At 36.8% G+C, this 14,853-nt stretch overlaps 2 protein-coding genes across 2 annotated transcripts; both read left to right on the forward strand.

The window, feature by feature from the left end:
- Nucleotides 1–10,432: 10,432 nt before the first annotated feature.
- On the forward strand, nt 10,433–11,779 carry LOC127082393 (probable fructokinase-6, chloroplastic). The gene is made up of 4 exons (XM_051022628.1): nt 10,433–10,670; nt 10,790–10,987; nt 11,103–11,240; nt 11,735–11,779. Exons 1-4 carry the CDS (start codon nt 10,482–10,484, stop codon nt 11,777–11,779), a joined length of 570 nt encoding a protein of 189 aa, XP_050878585.1. The 5' UTR covers nt 10,433–10,481.
- A 10-nt stretch (nt 11,780–11,789) lies between these two features.
- Nucleotides 11,790–13,729, forward strand: LOC127087002 (sucrose synthase 2-like). Its single transcript, XM_051027836.1, has 5 exons — nt 11,790–12,044; nt 12,644–12,965; nt 13,036–13,280; nt 13,352–13,490; nt 13,652–13,729. Exons 1-5 carry the CDS (start codon nt 11,806–11,808, stop codon nt 13,688–13,690), a joined length of 984 nt encoding a protein of 327 aa, XP_050883793.1. The 5' UTR covers nt 11,790–11,805; the 3' UTR covers nt 13,691–13,729.
- Nucleotides 13,730–14,853: the final 1,124 nt, after the last annotated feature.

A 14,853-nucleotide genomic window follows, 5' to 3' on the forward strand; every position in this document is an offset into this window, starting at 1 on the left:
ACAAGAATGTCATATAAAAACCCAAATTTCCCTTGGACTTTAGAATCAAGCAATATCAATACACAAATAGCAAGATGAAGAGCAAGGCATCAAATAAAGATAGCCACATCCAAGCTTAGAAACTCCATGATCTTCTTCAAAATTTCCCATGCATCAGATGACTTAAAAGATAACATTAGACACAGGTTCAAAATAATAGCTTCACCAGGATCATGTTGCAGATGAACTCAAATGGATCTTCAATATTGTATCAAATGAGTGTTCATTTCACAAGCACTCGGTTTCATGAAAGTTGGCATTGGCTAAGTCCTTTGCATAGGGAGTGTTGCCTAAATTTTAAGTCCAATAGTCTCAGATCAAACCAACAGTCCACACAAAATGTTTTTTAGGGTTTTTGTTCTTATTATGTATATTAAGGTCAAAAGACCACAAACACAAACAAGTATATACAAACACAATTATATCATAAAATATGGCCCAAGTGGACAAAGTGAAAATGACATTAAAGTAAACAAATTGAATTGTATGAATAATGGCAAATGAATAAAGCTTAAAAATTAAAGTGCATAAAAGTAAATGACTTGAAAGTAAATGTTAGTTGTTAGTTGATTAGAAGTTAGTATTGCTTTTGCTTTGTTTTGTTTAAGTCATTCTTTGGAGAACACTCAACCCACTTATCACAAGCATGGATCCTTGAACCAAGACATCTTCCAATGGAGGAAAAAAGGTCAAGTTTCCACACAATACCATGAAAGAAGGGATACTTACAATCTCACTTACTAGAATGCTATGCCTTTTGTGTCACAAATTTATCTCTATGTTAAGCAATCGTAATTGGACTTATGTAGAAGTCGCAACTATTTGAGGTCGGGCAATAGAATTTTGGAGTTAATGCATGTTAGAGACATAGTATAATGGACTATGCTCATAAAACATACCACACACAAAAAGAATATGCAAAATGGCGGACCTAATCTCATCCACACTCATGTTGATTTTATAATCAACTAGCCTTAGGATATAGAGATATCATGGGTCCATGACATGAATGAATAAAGAAGGAGAATGAGATGAAGGGGGAGGGGGAATGGAATCAACACAAATTGGTCAAAGGAGGACTTTTACCAAATTAAGATCATTCATTCATTTTGGGAGATGAAATGTACATTTTATCAATCCCCTAAATCCAATGATCTTAACTCAACAAAGTCAAATCAACCTTGACCAAGGCCCAACAACACAAGTCAAACTCAACAAGTCAATTAAAATGGCTCAACACAATTTATTTGGCATTTAATCAATTAAAATATGCATTAAATTAAATTATGGTTGGTCAATTTCCTAAAACCTCATCAAAACACCAAAGAAATGGTCATGAGATTTATCCTAGATCAAACAAGGTGAAAGGACCTTGGAGAAAAAAATTCATAATTTTTGGAAACTTAAAACTATTTTAAAATAATTAAAAATATTCACAAAATCAATTAAATCATGAAAAATATTAATAATGATCCAAAAGATAATTTTAATTCAGAAAATGAAAGAGGAATTTATTTAATTTTTTTTTTGTGAAACCCTCATATTTTTTGGATCAATATTAAAATTAATATGAATTAATGAAAATAACACAAATTAAATGAAAATCAAATAATCAGAAAAAACATGGACCACTTGATCTCCCTCATTAATTGAGGTGGCAGATCAAGTGGCCACAAGCGCACGTTCCATGGTGGACTTGAGTCAGCGCGCCACAAACCAGGTAATCAAAACCAATGCTCGTGATTAAAACATTTTGAATAGACCATGTGGCTCTAGACCTTGCCAACTCACCACCGGAGCAAATCTCCGGTCACCTTCTCAGGCGAGCCTCGTCGAACTGGTCCAATCATAACCATCACTAAAATAAAAAAGGACATGATTTTAAAGTAAAAATGGCACTAAGCATGAATCTGACCTCAATTTATCCTAACCCTAAGTATATTGAGAGATACAAGGAGTTGAAATTTGAGGTGCATGATCTGAGTTGCTTCGATTTGACCTCAAAGCAACTCAATCTTGTTGCCTACATTGGTAGGACTTCAGACAACCAAGGATCCAAGAGAATTATGGAGAATCGAGTGAGAATCAAAGAGATTAAAATTTCTGGAAAATACCTTCAATGCAGGTCAGAATTCACTTGCTCTTACTTGGTTCGTGCTTAATCTCACTCAGGAAGCTTGCAGAAGTTGATTAGAATCAACCAAAGACCTTGGATCCCTGGAGTTTTGAATCTCAAAACAGTGAGATTCCAACTCAATTTTCAAAGAAAATTCTCAGGATTATCCTCTCAAATGGAAGGGTTTGGGGTTTTGGATCAAAGCTGGCGCGAAGGGGTCCTCAATTCTGAACCTAGAGGCTTCTATTTATAGCTGTAGCAAGTGTTATTTGCACCTTCTAAGTATGTTTCCAAAATTGGCAATGAGTGATGCATGCTTACATGGGCGTGTATAGGCCCATGAAGTCATTCCTTTAGGTACACAATCAAGTGTGAACATGTCTGAAATCAACTTGTAGTGCAAGGCAAATGTGTATGGAAACTTGAAGTTTGATCTTTGCCAAATGATGATGCCATGTTCAAGCCATACGCAAACCATTAAAATCTTGTCCAAAATGGATGAAATTAGACTTTTTGGAAATATTAGATCAAGAGAAACAACTTTCATGTTGAACACTTTTCCATTTGAATCTTGTATCATGATGAATTTTGAAGTGGAAGTTTGGAAATTTTAACATATCAAAACAATTTCTAAGTGTCAAGCCATATGTTCACTTATTACACCTTGGCTCACTTTTTGTGTGAGCTTCAAATGAGAAATGTGTCTTTATAAAAGTTGTATCTCTTTCAAAGGCCTTCAAAATGCTCACAAATTTGACCTCATTTGGATTTGATATGAAGGAGTTATGCATTTTTGAAGTTGAGGAAAATCACTTGTTCAATGGTATTGGTCCAAAATGACCTATAATGTATCCTCATATCACATGCTCATAAAAGTTGAATTAGATCTTCCTCCAAACATAAAAGTTAAAGTAGATACCTTGAATTTTATTGTGAAACTTGGAAAGCTTTCATCTCATAAAAATTGAGCAACTTATGGCCTTGGGAAGTTGACCTCCAAATTAGGGTTTAGACAAAATGACCTATAATCGTTCACCATAAAAAATGACTTTCCAAGAAAAACTAGCTTTATACCTAAACATGAAAGTTGTTTGTAATGTCATTCAGAGTAAGTTTTCTCTTATAATCATTTTCATATGATAAAAATTATAGGAGATAGGGTCTACGGGACCCCAGTTTTGATTAGATGAATTCCTCTTGTCAATCACCATCAACCAACTTTCTAGCTTGCAATTATCTTGACTTTTTGGACTCATGGAGGATCATATATGCATAAGATGATGAAATATGAAGTATCCCTTGAAATATTTGATCAGTTATTGAAGAAGCTTGGTGAAGAAGTTACATAAGATACTCAGATGAACTAGGGTTTCCACTGCAAACCAATTCCAAACTCTTGATGAATTCTTGACCTGAATAACATGTGAGGCTCATGGGGACTCATATATGATATCTAAAGCCATTGTATACCAATCTTGATTGTGCTCTTAGCAATGAGGGTTTTAAACCCTAGATATGAACTTGATAGATCAAAGGTGATCATGTGCCCTTCCTACAAAAAAGTTAGACAAATGAAAAGACATATTTTTGGTATTTTGGTTAGTAAAGGATAAAATATAAAGTATGATACAATCACATGGTGCTTGGTGATCTCTCCCAATACAAGCCCAATGAATGAGGGGCAAGGAGGATGCCAAGGTATGATCCCAATGCTAATGCATATGATGAGGTAGCATGAGGGATCTTAGGGTCAAAATTGGGGTCTTACACACACCATCGGAGCTAGGGCTCCGGTCATCTTCTCCGGTGACCTCCACCGGACTGGTCCAACTTGAAGGTAGAGAAAAACAAGAAAGGGGGGTTTGAATTATTTTCACAGGTAATAAAAACGTTTGCAAATAAAACACACACGAAAGATAAATCAATCAACACAAAAGTTTATCCTGGTTCGATTGACATTCAAAGCTACTCCAGTCCACCCGACCAAGGTGATTTCGCCTTCAACAAGGACTTAATCCAATAATCTAGAAAGATTACAACAAAAGCGTATAAGAGAGTAAAGATCTCTTAGCCCTCTCAAGTTTACAGACTTCACCAGTCACTTGAGGAAATATTCAACAACTGTTTTAGAATTACAATGAAGTATTTGGTGCTTCTAGGTAAGCAATATGAACATAATAAAAACTGTAAGGCCTCACACTTAGAGCAACAACTCGTATGAACAAATTTTAACAAGAATAAATGAGAATGTATGATTGAGTTTGCAGTATTCTTGTGTAAAAAATGCTTCGTCATTGGTATGATGATGATCCTGCCTTTATACAGTGTTTTGAACATGAGACTGTTAGCTGAGCCATTTATGAATATCTTTGCAATGATGGACTTTAATTGGTATTAAGTTTGTTGTCCTTTCCATAGCAATTTTGAAGAGTGTTTATTCTTTTCCAAATAAAGATTCATACCAAAAGTGGAATACTTCGTAGCTAAGTCTTGTGGTTGATCTTGAGTCAAAGTGCGCGGAATCCAGATCTTCTTGTCCAACATATATTCTTCAAATAGTGCTTAGAATATATTTTTCTTTAGAAGTTCTTGATGTGTTTTCTGTAGAGCCTTCTTTAGAGTGCAAATCATCAGAGTAGTTGTGCATAATTCTTCAACTTCAGAGTGTTTGAGTCGTTAACCTTCAGACTCTGTGAGCTTCCTTTTCCCCAGAGTCAGAGCGACTGCTTCATTTGATTCTATGTTATTTCTTCTTAAAATTATGTGATGTCAGATATTGTTTATCATATCTTTTTTCTGTTAGAGTCCTGCATACTTAGATAAATTTGTTAGGGTACCAATATGTTTCATCCTTTGTTATCATCAAAACTTAGAGATGAATTGGGAACTTAGAATCTTGTTCTAACACAACTTCATCTTAATGAAAAATGAAAAACAAGGACACTATTTCAAAGAGAAAATGCTCAGGATCATAATCTGGCCTCAACTTTGAATTCCAAGTATATAAAAAGATACAGGGATTTGAATTTTGAGGATCATGAACTGAGTTGCTTCGATTTAACCTCAAAGCAACTAAATCTTGTTGCCTACATTGGTAGGACTTCAGCCAACCAAAAATCACAAATAATGGCGAAGAATTGAGAGAGAATCGAAGAGATGAAAATTCTGGAAAATCACCTTCGAGAGAGCTTGAAACTTGCTTGATCTTGATTCCAATTGGCCTTGGCTTGACTTCAGAAGCTTGCAGAAGTTGAATTGGATCAAGGAAAGGCTTGGATTCTTGGAGTTTCAATCTCAAAACAGAAGGAGATTTGAAACTCGATTTTCAAATGAAAATCTTCAAGATTACCCTCTAATGGTGAGGGTTTGGATCGTAGATTCAAAGCTTAGGCCAGGTGTCCTTAATTCTGAGCAATGAAGGTCTTATTTATAGGCAAGGAAATTGCTTTCTACACATTTCCAAAATTGGCCAAAAATAGCAATTCACCTTGCATGCTTACATGGGCGTGAGATAGGCCCATGAAATGATGCAATCAGGTCCAAAATTCCTCATGTGCATTGTGTAGCACCTCAAATTTGCACCTACCTTTTGTACATACATTCTCATATTAGGTCATAGCATTAACATGGTCCACTGCATAACATTGCATTGTCCCTTTGCCCAAGTGCAAGCCATTCAGAAGAATTAGGCCAAACTGGTCAGGAGATCAGTCAGTCAAGCAAGCCAGTGCAATTTCCATTGAGACAAGGCCCTAGGGTTGGTTCAACATGTTCACATGACCTAGGGGTCTTTTGGAAGTGATTTGGTCAAAGTTTGATTGCTCAGAAGTCATCAGTCAGTGTGCAGTCCACCAGAAACCCTAGAAAGTCAACTGTTGGTCAACTGTGCATTTAATCAGTGATTGGATGGTGGGAATTGGTTTGAGAGGCCTCATTCATATCCATATAAGCCTCATATATCATGTCAAGCATCCACATTGAAGAATTTGAAGTCAAACAAGAAATTTCCAAAAATAGAAAGTTGACCTGTAATTGGAATTTGCCAAAAATGGAAAGTCTTGATCCTCAAAATTACATCATGATACAAGCTTCAAATGAATTTTTACCCAACATGAAAGTTGAAGATCTTGTTCTTGCCTTTCCAAAAAGTCCAAGAACACTCAATTCCCATTTATGGTTGGCAAGTTATGATCAAATCATTTTCAGAAATTTGTGAACTTCAAAGTGGCATATCTTCCAAACCATTTGACCAAATTGGGTGGGGTTTTTTGCTACAAGTCATATTTGATGCCCTCTTTCCAAATCTTCCATCACAATTTACCAAAAACTCACCAATCAAAATGGCACTTTTTGAAGTGACTTGAATTATTTCAAGTGAGGTAAAAAATTGACTTTGCAAAATAACCAATTCCAACACCTCCTACCAATTGAAAATGATCAGAAAACATGTTTGGAGTGTGTGCAAGGCCCATTTTCGCAGCTGTGCACACACACCTTGCCATTTGAGTGAAATCCACCAATTAGGCAAAACACCTCTTTTGTGCAAATTGTGATTATTTTTCCATTAACCAGCTAATGCAAACCTTAAACAGCATATATATTCTCCATTTTCTGTTGGAAAACCCTAGCCACAACTTTCTAAAACAGACCAAATTCCATTTTTCTCAAGAACACTCATTTCCTTCACTTAAATTTTTTTCTGAAAACCTTCATAGAACTCGTACTACTGTGCCTTGTGCCATCATCCAGTATCTTTTTGGAAGTCATTGCAAGCCTGGTTTTCCAACTGTAAGCAAAGAATACAGCTCTGTACCATTCAAGCATTTCCATGGCAACTTTCGATTTAAGCTTTTCCAAACATTGCTGAGCCAAAACCCTTCATCCATTCATCATCTAAAGCAGCTAGGAGCATCTGTTTCAGCTGATTGAAGCCAAAGAACCACTACATCACAACTGTTCTTCAGATTTGGTGAGTTTTCGACCATGACCATTTGCAAAACCATGATATGCTTCTTATAGATCTCTTTGCCATGATCATTTTAAGCTTTGAAACACTGAAAATGGTTGAGTAATTAGGAAGTTATGCTGAAATGAAACTTGGTGTTCTAATATGTTTTTGTTTGATTCATGATGCTTAGCTCGAATTATTGAAAATGATTGTTGGATTATGAATGTATGTTGCTTGCTGAGTCGAATGGTGTATTTGATTTCATTTTCTGGAAAAATAATTTTCACGATGGTTGAAGAAGATGAGCATTTGAACTGTAGCTGCAAGAACCCTAATGCCATTTCCAGAAAATCGTGTTTGGCCCTTTTGTTTCTTCTGTTTTGCATGCTAACACTGTTACATAGCCATGAAACGAATCCCAGGCTAACACGTCACTAAGTGAAACGCAGAGTTTCACTTAGTGACCACCAATATTACCAAATTGCCACCGGTTCCTATTAATTTCATTTTAATCATTTTAATTCTCAATATTTATTTCATTTTGTGACCAATCTTTGAAAAATCATAGAGCAACCAATTTTGATCCAAAATTTATGGGATTTTTTGCCAAATGTTCATCATAATCTCTAGTTTTTTATCATATATTTTCCAGATTTTTGGCATGGATGGATTTTTAATTGTGCTAGAGTTTTGTTCATGTGTCCATTTTTTGTACACTTTGCCAAATCAATTGTGAAATGATGATGCTTTATCCAATGGCTCCCAAATTTTTTGTGCTTAAACTAGACAGACTCATGGTGATTTTGGTGTAGAGTTTCTGAATTTATCATTGCTGGTTTGTGAGTTATGATTTTTTGAATTAGGGTGTGACAATTTGTGTCACACCATTGATGTCCAACTTCATGATTTTATTTACCTTTCCTAATGAACTCAATTTGGTATGGCTTTTTGCATGAACATGATTCTAGATGTTGAGAATATGTATGAATTTTTCTGGAATTTTGAAATGCATTTCCTAATTGTTTGGAATTTTTTTCCCTGTTTGACCAAAATGTTGACTTTTGTGACACTTGATGCCATTTGTTTTGTGAAATTCTCATACATTATTGGATGGACATGAAATTTGACATGTAATTAGTAGACATCTTAAGGTTTATCATGGTTTTAATCCCATTCATTTCTCATATGTTGTCACTGATTTATGATTTATTGAAGTTGGTGCATGTTTGGTTGACTTCTTTGAGCATGTTTGAACTTGCCCTGCCTTTCTGATTTTCATTTCCCTACTTCCCATGATCCAATTGAGCTGAAATTTGGTGTGCTTATCATGTAATGGATGATGTTTGATCATGAATTATTTGAGAATTTATTGAATTGTTTATGATTGGTTTTGAGTTGAGTCTTGCTGTTGACTTCTATGAGCTTCCATATGCCATGCTTTGACCTAATTTGCTTATGAAATGATGATGATGATTGATATGAACATGAAACCAATTGAGTTTGTTTCTTGATTGTTTGAACTTGATTTTGGACACTTGTCATTTGCTGTTTTGACTTTTTATCTCTTTTTGACCCTAGGCTTGTCCTAGTGGTCATGTTGCTCATGTTTAAGTTTGTTGTTTCAGGTTAAGCAACAAATACCCAAAGAGATCAATACAAATTGATTGAGCTTGCTTGATTGTCATGACTAACTTGTTTGTTTTGTAGGTTGCTTGGCTCACATGCTTTGAGCCTTGTGTATTTCACATTTAATTGACTGTGTTGACTGTTGATCTCTATCTCATTTTGATTTAACTTTGAATTGTATACTGATGTTGTCTGACTGGTTTCAGGTACCTTTAGTTGCTTATAGTTATTTAAGAACTTTGCTTTGCTTTGCTTAATAGCCATTTGCATTGAGGTATAACTTCTTATCATCATGTAGTCTGGAAGACCTGGCCTGTTACTTGGCCAGGCAACTGTCTGAAGTCCTCCTTAAGAGGCAATGTTTGTGACTGTTTACATTTGTCCTTGTATAGAGTCAAAGACCTCCTAAGTGAAGAGGCAATTGGCAGAACCCAAGGGATATGCAATCTATCCCCTGCTATTCTGTGTGTCATCTGCTTTGCTCACACCACTGTGTTGATGCATTGCAGATACAAACCCAAGATCTTGTATAATTGTACAGTTGAGTCAGTATCAAATGTGTAGAAGGGTTCCTACTTTCTGAACCCACACATTCTTGTCTTAAGCTCTCCCAGGCCAGGGATAAGAGCTGTGAAGTCTTATCTTCACTTACCCTTCATCTGCTTCACCTTAGCCCCTCAATGGCAAGGTTAAGAGCTAACACTACCCAATTACAGTGGTTTGTTTGTTGAGGTTGATATGACCCCTCGACTAAAACCTAACCTTGTTTGAGCCCATTGCTTGCATATAGTGTGTGCTACTTGTGTTTGTGTGTTTGTTTGACTTGCTTCCTGTGCAAGATAGGTTTGCCTTAGCTTGCTTCCTGTGCAAGTTAGGTTAGGTGTGGCTTGCTTCCTGTGCAAGTCATGTTTAGGATAGGCTTGCTTCACTACGCCAAAAATGACTTTTAACAGCGCATCTTAGACAGCGCTTTTAAAAGAAAGCACTGTCTAAGGTTAAAATTAAAATAAAACACGGAAAATGTTCCAAAAAAATAATGAAAGCGCTTTTAAATATAGACCTTAGTCAGCGCTTTTGATAAAGCGCTGTCTAAAGTCTTTAAATTAAAAAACAAATTAAAACCAAAAGCGCTGTCTAAAGTCTTTATTCCCTCCATGTCACGAAAAAAAAGTTATTCCCTCCCAAATCCTAAAAATCCTACATTCTTCTCCCAAACCCTCAATCAGAGCTTGCTTCTCTTTCTCCCAAATCCACTCCCCCTTCTTCCAACCCTCAATCAGAGCTTGTTTATCCTGTGTGAAAGATTCTTCCCCTAAACCCCATTATATGTTCGAAAATGGGATCCGAAGCTATGGTTCCAGAATGGGCATCGGAGCCTTGCATAATGGGAATCGACGAAGCCGGAAGAGGTCCCGTTCTTGGTCCTATGGTCTATGGCTGTTTATACTGTCCTCTCTCCTACAAGAAAACCCTAGCTACTTTGAGTTTCGCCGGTACTTTCTCAATCAACTTCATTCTCTTTTTTTTCTGATTATTTTATAATCAATTAAATTGGCACCAATGATATTTTGTGTTATTTAATCGTAAGTAAATATTTGGTTTTGGTTACAACCAATCTTCGACGGTGCCCCTAAGTAAGTAATTTTCGTTGTTTGGCATTACTGTATTTTAGTTTCATGAATCAGAAATCTTAAAGTTCTCTTCCAAACTCATTTTCAACATAAATAGGTTGGTGAGGATGAATTTGGATATATGCTTGCTGATATACTCAAGGAAAATAATGTAAACAACCAAGGGATGCGTTTTGACCCTGGTGCACGTACTGCCTTAGCATTTGTTACACTGAGGAGTGACGGAGAGCGAGAGTTCATGTTTTATCGTAATCCCAGTGCTGATATGCTGCTCCAAGAAGATGAACTAGACTTGGACTTAATCAGAAAGGTGAAAATTAAAACTTCAAAACATTGGTCGAGTCTATGTTCTTCCAACGTTTTCCACTTTAACTCTACCTAATTCATATATTATTGTTGTAAAATTCTTCTGTTATTTATTTCTGGCAGGCCAAGATCTTTCATTACGGGTCGATCAGTCTTATAACAGAATCATGCAAATCGGCACATATAGCTGCTGCAAAGGCAGCAAAAGATGCCGGCGTATTTCTGTCTTATGACCCTAACCTGCGGCTTCCTTTATGGCCTTCTGCAGATAGTGCTAGAGAAGGGATTCTGAGTATATGGGAGACTGCAGATATCATCAAGGTTCTTTTATTCTTTAGTTTCCATTTTCTTGTTCCGTTCCATTGTTTAGAATACGAATTACAGGGTTATGTCAATACCTTCTCTAACAAAACCAATCTGATAATTGTATTTTCAGATAAGTGAAGAAGAGATTTCATTTCTTACAAATGGTGAAAATCCATACGATGACGCCGTTGTACGAAAACTTTTCCATCCAAACCTCAAGCTACTGCTTGTTACTGAAGGTTCAGAAGGCTGCAGATATTACACCAAGGTATGCCTTCCAAAAACCCTACTCCTTCCGGCCATTGCATTTGATAAATCACTTCTTGTTAGTCTGTTTTATACTGCTCTCCCTTTTATAAATTGTTCGGCTTGTTAATATAATCTATTATGCAACATTTTTTCCATCTCTTTTATAAGCTCGTGAGCTATTTATACTTTGGAGATAAAGCTGCAATACAAATGATTGCATGTTGTTTTGCAACTATATGCTCCTAAATAGAAGATTCCATGTTGTATTTCAAATATGATTTGCTTGTTTTTATGGAACCTTGCATCCCATTTGGCATTGTGTGTGTAGACATCTGGTGATTCTGCTGAGAAACTTGGCCTTCTTTGTTGGGGTAGCACAATTTGTTGGGTAGTAATGACATAATTAAAGTCCACCAAGTTATGACACTAAAGACGCCTATCCATTTTGCTTCTAATCTGTCTATAGATTTCTTATCCCTTATGCTAATTAACATTTAAGTTTTTTTTTTCTAGTTCTACAAGTCTTCATATATGTTTTTTCGCTTTCTATTAGAATAATGTTTCTCATTTCATTTTCTTAACGTATGTTGTGTTCCAGGAAGAATACTATTGGCCAGTATGAGAGTCACACTGCTTTTACTCTTCCGGGACTGTATAGAGTTGTCCACGGCATTGATGTTTTTGATCCCAAGTTCAACATTGTCTCTCCTGGAGCAGATATGACAATATATTTTCCATACTCTGATAAGGAGAAAAGACTCACGGCCCTACACAGTTCAATTGAAAAGCTATTATACGGTACCGAGCAGACCGATGAGTACATGTGAGTCAATTGCAGTTGCAGAAATATTTAATTTAGGTTATTTATGCCTATAACAATCCATTATGTTATCTGTTATGCATCATGCTAAAAATGTATGGTCTATTAGCTTCCACTTTACAGTCCTTGCTCATTATTCAGTACCAATGCCATGTTTAAAATCACACCATGATCTTCACGTGTTTATTTATCACAAGGGATATAATATCTAAAGTTGTTGGTAAGAACTGTTGAGAAGCATGCCACATTTTTCAGATATCATTGTGACAGTAAGCAATCATTTTGGTTCTTAAATATGTGCGGCGTTGTCACTGTAGTCCTGTAATGTATCAAAATTGCAAAAACATACCCAAATGCATCTTTCGTTAGTCAATATGGTCCTCCTATGTGTCTTTTGTTTGATAGTTTGGTCATCCAATGCATCTTGTGATAGTCAATTTGATCCATAATATTACTAACAAAAGACACTTGGAAATGTTTTGTAATTTTGATACATTAAGAGACTATAGTGACAATGTCTGACACATTAAGGACTAAAATGGCTAACTACGCAAAATGTGATTATAACAGTTAATGAGTTTATCTTTGTCTCTATGTGGCAGCGGTTCACTGACAGACCGGTCAAAGCCTATAATTTTCTCCATGGCAAGGCTAGACAGAGTTAAAAACATAACTGGTTTGGTAGAAAGCTATGCTAAGAACAGCAAATTGAGGGAACTTGTCAACCTTGTGGTAGTAGCTGGTTATATTGATGTCAAAAAGTCCAGTGACAGAGAAGAAATTGAAGAGATTGAGAAGATGCATGATCTCATGAAGCAATACAATTTGAATGGCGAGTTTCGATGGATTACTGCCCAAACAAATAGAGCACGTAACGGGGAGCTGTATCGCTACATAGCAGATACAAAAGGCGCTTTCGTTCAGGTATTATGCGAACGATTACTGTTTGATCCATCATTCAAGCATCATTTGTAACTCTCATCTCTTGCTGCAGCCTGCTTTCTATGAAGCTTTTGGACTTACAGTTGTGGAGGCCATGACTTGTGGACTCCCTACGTTTGCTACTAACCATGGTGGTCCTGCTGAGATCATCGAGCATGGTGTATCGGGATTCCATATTGATCCTTATCATCCCGACCAAGCATCAGAGCTATTGGTTGATTTTTTCCAACGATGTAAGGAGGACCCAAATCACTGGAATAAAGTATCCGATGGTGGCCTTCAAAGAATATACGAAAGGTCAGTTACTTTTTTATAAAAGTTGATTGCTTTTGATATTGATACTAAAATGCTAAGAAAATAATAATCAGGTACACATGGAAGATTTATTCTGAAAGGCTTATGACCTTGGCTGGAGTTTATAGTTTCTGGAAATATGTTTCCAAACTAGAGAGACGCGAAACTCGGCGATATCTTGAGATGTTCTACATTCTTAAGTTCCGTGATTTGGTAAGTGATATTACAATTTACATCTACTCCCCTGTTGGGATGCTAAATTTTATCATATCTATATGCAGTACCGATATTTCAGATTATCAAGTGTAGTAGAAACAAATGATAGTTGTACTAGCATTGATCTCAAATTTGTGGTTTTCAACTTTTTTTTCCAGGCAAATTCTGTTCCAATAGCAAAGGATGATGCAAATTAACCTGTCCTGCTGGGGCATGGCTGCTTTATGTTTTTATCAAAGTTTGATAGCAGACAATAAGAAATAAGAGTCTTGTATGTATATAAAAGTCTGCTTCTTGTGTTGTAAATTAATATGTTTCTGAAGACTTAGGAGTTCATGGAAGCATGCCTATGTTAGCTTTTATTATATCAGAAATGCTGATAGCAGTTGTCAAAAATTGGTATATATATTTCGTATACCTTAGACAGCGCTTTTGTAAAAAACGCTGTCTAAGGGGGGGATTAGAAAGCGCTTTAGGCAAAAGCGCTGTCTAAGGGGGGGGCTTAGACAGCGCTTTTTGAAAAGCGCTGTCTAAGGTATACCTAAAAAAATTAAAATAGGAGGGTCTTAGAAAGCGCTTTTGGCCAAAGCGCTGTCTAAGGGGGTGGGGCTTAGACAACGCTTTTCAAAAGCGCTGTCTAAGGTATACCTAAAAAATTTAAAATAAGAGGGTCTTATAAAGCGCTTTTGGCCAAAGCGCTGTCTAAGGGGGGGCTTAGACAGCGCTTTTAAGATTTAAAAAAGCGCTGTCTAAACCTTTAGCAGCGGAGGTTTAGACAGCGCTTTAAAGCGCTGTCTAAGGCTAAAAAAAGCGCTGTCTAAGGTCTTGTTTGTTGTAGTGCTTCCTGTGCAAGTTAGCTAGAAACCTTGACTTAGGGATGATTTTGCATGATAACATCTAGGCTCGAGTCGTAGTCTCCCTAGTTGTGTCTCCCTCTGTTATCTGGTTAGGCTAGTCCTTTGTCCCTCCGTAGGGGAACTACGTCGCCCTGATCCTCATACCAAATGAGGTACGTAGGCAGGAGATGAGCTGATCTCTCCGGGCGCCCTTTTGTTTTGTTTGTGTGAGTTGTTTATCCTTTTCTGGTTGGAGTCCGACGTAAGTCCAGCGATTGGCAGTTGGTTTCCCGTGTGTGTTTGTTGGTTCGGATGCTGATGTAAGTCCAGTGATTGGCTTTCGGGCTCCACGTTTGCCTTTGCCTGTGTTTGTTTGTGTGCGTGTCAGCCGAGCTACGAATGCTCTGATTCTCCTTCGTCCAAGGAGATACGTATGCATAGGATGCGACATCCTAGCGAGCATGTGTCGTTTCCCCGGTCCGAACTACTTCGACTCTGATGTTTATGCCTGATAGACTAAGTAG

Source organism: Lathyrus oleraceus, chromosome 5, assembly GCF_024323335.1.
Source record: "Lathyrus oleraceus cultivar Zhongwan6 chromosome 5, CAAS_Psat_ZW6_1.0, whole genome shotgun sequence".
Classification (NCBI taxonomy): Eukaryota; Viridiplantae; Streptophyta; class Magnoliopsida; order Fabales; family Fabaceae; genus Lathyrus; species Lathyrus oleraceus.

Bases quoted from the DNA above. Each gene is read 5' to 3' on its own strand.
- LOC127087002 (XM_051027836.1), top strand. From the start codon at position 11,806: ATGTTGTGTTCCAGGAAGAATACTATTGGCCAGTATGAGAGTCACACT. The intron at 12,045-12,643 runs GTGAGTCAATTG...TCTATGTGGCAG, and splicing joins GAGCAGACCGATGAGTACAT to CGGTTCACTGACAGACCGGT. The intron at 12,966-13,035 runs GTATTATGCGAA...CTCTTGCTGCAG, and splicing joins CAAAAGGCGCTTTCGTTCAG to CCTGCTTTCTATGAAGCTTT.
- LOC127082393 (XM_051022628.1), top strand. From the start codon at position 10,482: ATGCTTGCTGATATACTCAAGGAAAATAATGTAAACAACCAAGGGATG. The intron at 10,671-10,789 runs GTGAAAATTAAA...TATTTCTGGCAG, and splicing joins ACTTGGACTTAATCAGAAAG to GCCAAGATCTTTCATTACGG. The intron at 10,988-11,102 runs GTTCTTTTATTC...TTGTATTTTCAG, and splicing joins AGACTGCAGATATCATCAAG to ATAAGTGAAGAAGAGATTTC.